At 56.2% G+C, this 2,498-nt stretch overlaps 1 protein-coding gene across 1 annotated transcript; it reads left to right on the forward strand.

Moving 5' to 3' along the window:
• Window positions 1-1,549: 1,549 nt before the first annotated feature.
• Window positions 1,550-2,491, forward strand: CYGB (cytoglobin; the record flags this gene model as incomplete). The annotated part of the gene is made up of 2 exons (XM_009873144.1): window positions 1,550-1,781; window positions 2,327-2,491. Coding segments are annotated over 2 exons (397 nt in total), but the record flags the coding sequence as incomplete, so codon positions are not given.
• Window positions 2,492-2,498: the final 7 nt, after the last annotated feature.

Consider the following 2,498-nt stretch of genomic DNA (forward strand, 5'->3'; position numbering starts at 1 on the left):
CCGTCGTTAGCTGCGGCACACTGACCCCAAGGGCTGGCGGGAGCTGAGGGCTTGAGGGCTGCAGCAGCGTGTGCAGATCAAGGGGAGAGGCAGGACGAGGGGAGCAGTGTCCATCCCCCATCACCTCTCTGGCAGCTCCGAGCTGAAGGGCGTGGGCTGAGCATCTCTGTAGCGGGAGGAGCTGGAGACAGCTGGGCCTGGGGATGATTACTCCTGACAAGGACCAGATGTGTCAGGAGGAGGTTTGCTGGGTGGCACGGCTGGGCAATAACAAGAGGAGTTTTGTCACGGGTCCTCTCTGGGTTTTAAAAGCAACACCTTGTCTTCCTCTTCTACCTTCCTTCCTCCCCCACCCTTTCCGCTGCACACTCTTCACACCCCCAAAACCTATTTTGGGCCGTCTGATGAATCCCAGATGCCTCAGGGAAGCAACAGAAGCGACGGGTGCGCTCCAGGCGCTGCTTCACGCCGCTTCCTTGGCGATGCCCCCAAGCTTTTGCAAGCCAAGGGAGCAGAGGAAGGAAGGGAGGAGGGCAAGGGAAAGCAGGATAACAAAGTGGTAAATGAGCCTGATCCTCGATATTGCAATTATTTGTGGAGTGGTGAGCAGGGAAGAGGATTCCACCTGGTCCTGGAGGGAGGTAGCAGTGGTTGGGAAGAGGGGTGGGATGGGTTCATGTGGTTTGGGATGGTGCTTGGGGAGGGGCTTAGGGCAGCCTGGGAGAGGGGAAGAGGCAGCTGGCTGATGTGGTTCTCTCCCACGAGGCAGCTGGCTGATGTGGTTCTCTCCCACGTAAATCGGGTGGAAGGGGGTGGGTGACGTGACTCGGGGGTGTCGGAGAGCTACCGGCTGCACTGCTGGCATCGCTGGCTGCAGCTCTGCTCTCTGTCACCTCGTGCCCTTCAAACCGTCCCGGGGGAGCTCAGCACAGCAGCTGCAGCCGCAGCTTCATTTGCTCCCCCTGCATTTTCCTGGGGTTGATTTAATCCTGCAGAAAAGAGGGTTCTCAGGCTCTCGGGGCTGAGATCTTGCTGGAGACACTGGTGGGGCTGATTTGTGAAAGTCGTGGGGAGATTATTTTGGGTGGCAATGCAGGAGTAAAGCCCATGGGTCTAGGAAGCTGCTGTGAGACTGGGGAAGAGGGGCAGGGAGAGGCTGGCGAAGATAAAAGGAGGATTTCATGCTCATCTCAGCTCGCTGAGACAGGACGTGGTATTCTGATATACGTGGGCACATATATAGCATCTGGCATGTCTGGGTGGAGTCTCTGGGCATCAAGAACTTGATCTTGCCTCTGCATTGTAGCTGAATATCCAGCTGCGGTGTCCTTGTGGCAGGTAGGGAAGGTTGGAGGAGAAAGGCATTAGCCTGCTGGATTTTAGGCAGCTGAATGCCGCTGCCCCTGGGAAATTCAGTAAGAAAGCCATCCCTGTCTGTGTTAGGTGCAGGGGGATGGTTTCCAGCATCTCCACCACTTCATGCTTTGCTTTAACCTCTCAGCCTGCTCTTGCCCTCTTGATGGTGTTTCATGTCTATTCTCTTTTGAAGGTTTTTTGTCAACTTTCCCTCGGCCAAGCAGTACTTCAGCCAGTTCAAGCACATGGAGGACCCTCTGGAGATGGAGAGGAGCTTGCAACTGCGTAAGCACGCTCGGCGGGTCATGGGTGCCATTAACACTGTGGTGGAGAACCTCAATGACTCGGAAAAGGTCTCCTCCGTTCTGGCCTTGGTGGGCAAGGCCCATGCCCTCAAGCACAAAGTGGAGCCCATCTACTTTAAGGTAAAGGATAGGAGCAAAAAGAAAGAAAAAATTCTCTTGGGTGCTTTTAGAAATTAGAGGTCGGACGCTGTGGTGAGCTGGTGCTGCACGTCCTTGCCTGGAAGAGATTGGCTGGTTGTGGGTGTTGAGCCCCGCTGTGACGCTGTCCCATGGGGACTGCCAGTCCCCAGCTCAGCCAAGGAGCACCAAGTACCTCTCCCTGCCCAGGGAAACCCTCCTCCCATAACCTCTCTGGCGTGGTCGTGGCCATATGTCCCTTCTTACAGCAATCAAGCGTGAAAGAAAGGACTACATAATTTGAGTTGCCGAAACTGGGGGGATGCTCACACCTGCAAGCAGCGCCCCCCTGGGCCTGAGTCTCAGCCCCCCCGCCCGGACAGGCTGGTTACCTGCCCCGGAGGGGTGACAGACCTGCCGGCCATCTGTCGGTTGTCATTCCCAGAATTCAGCTACAGGATTAAACTTGTTTTCAGAAAAAACCCCTAAACTTGCTGGTAGCAGCTTCCTGGAGAGTTATTAACCCTTTGCTGCCTGCCTCCCTCCAGAAACTCACTGGCGTCGTGCTGGAGGTCATTGCTGAAGAATACGCCAATGACTTCACCCCGGAGGCTCACAGCGCCTGGACCAAGATGAAGACCCTCATCTACACCCACGTGACGGCGGCGTACAAGGAGGTGGGCTGGGCGCAGTACCCCACCGCCACTCTGTGAGAGGCCA

The sequence above is a fragment of the Apaloderma vittatum genome, unplaced genomic scaffold (genome assembly GCF_000703405.1).
Source record: "Apaloderma vittatum isolate BGI_N311 unplaced genomic scaffold, ASM70340v1 scaffold25927, whole genome shotgun sequence".
Lineage (NCBI taxonomy): Eukaryota > Metazoa > Chordata > Aves > Trogoniformes > Trogonidae > Apaloderma > Apaloderma vittatum.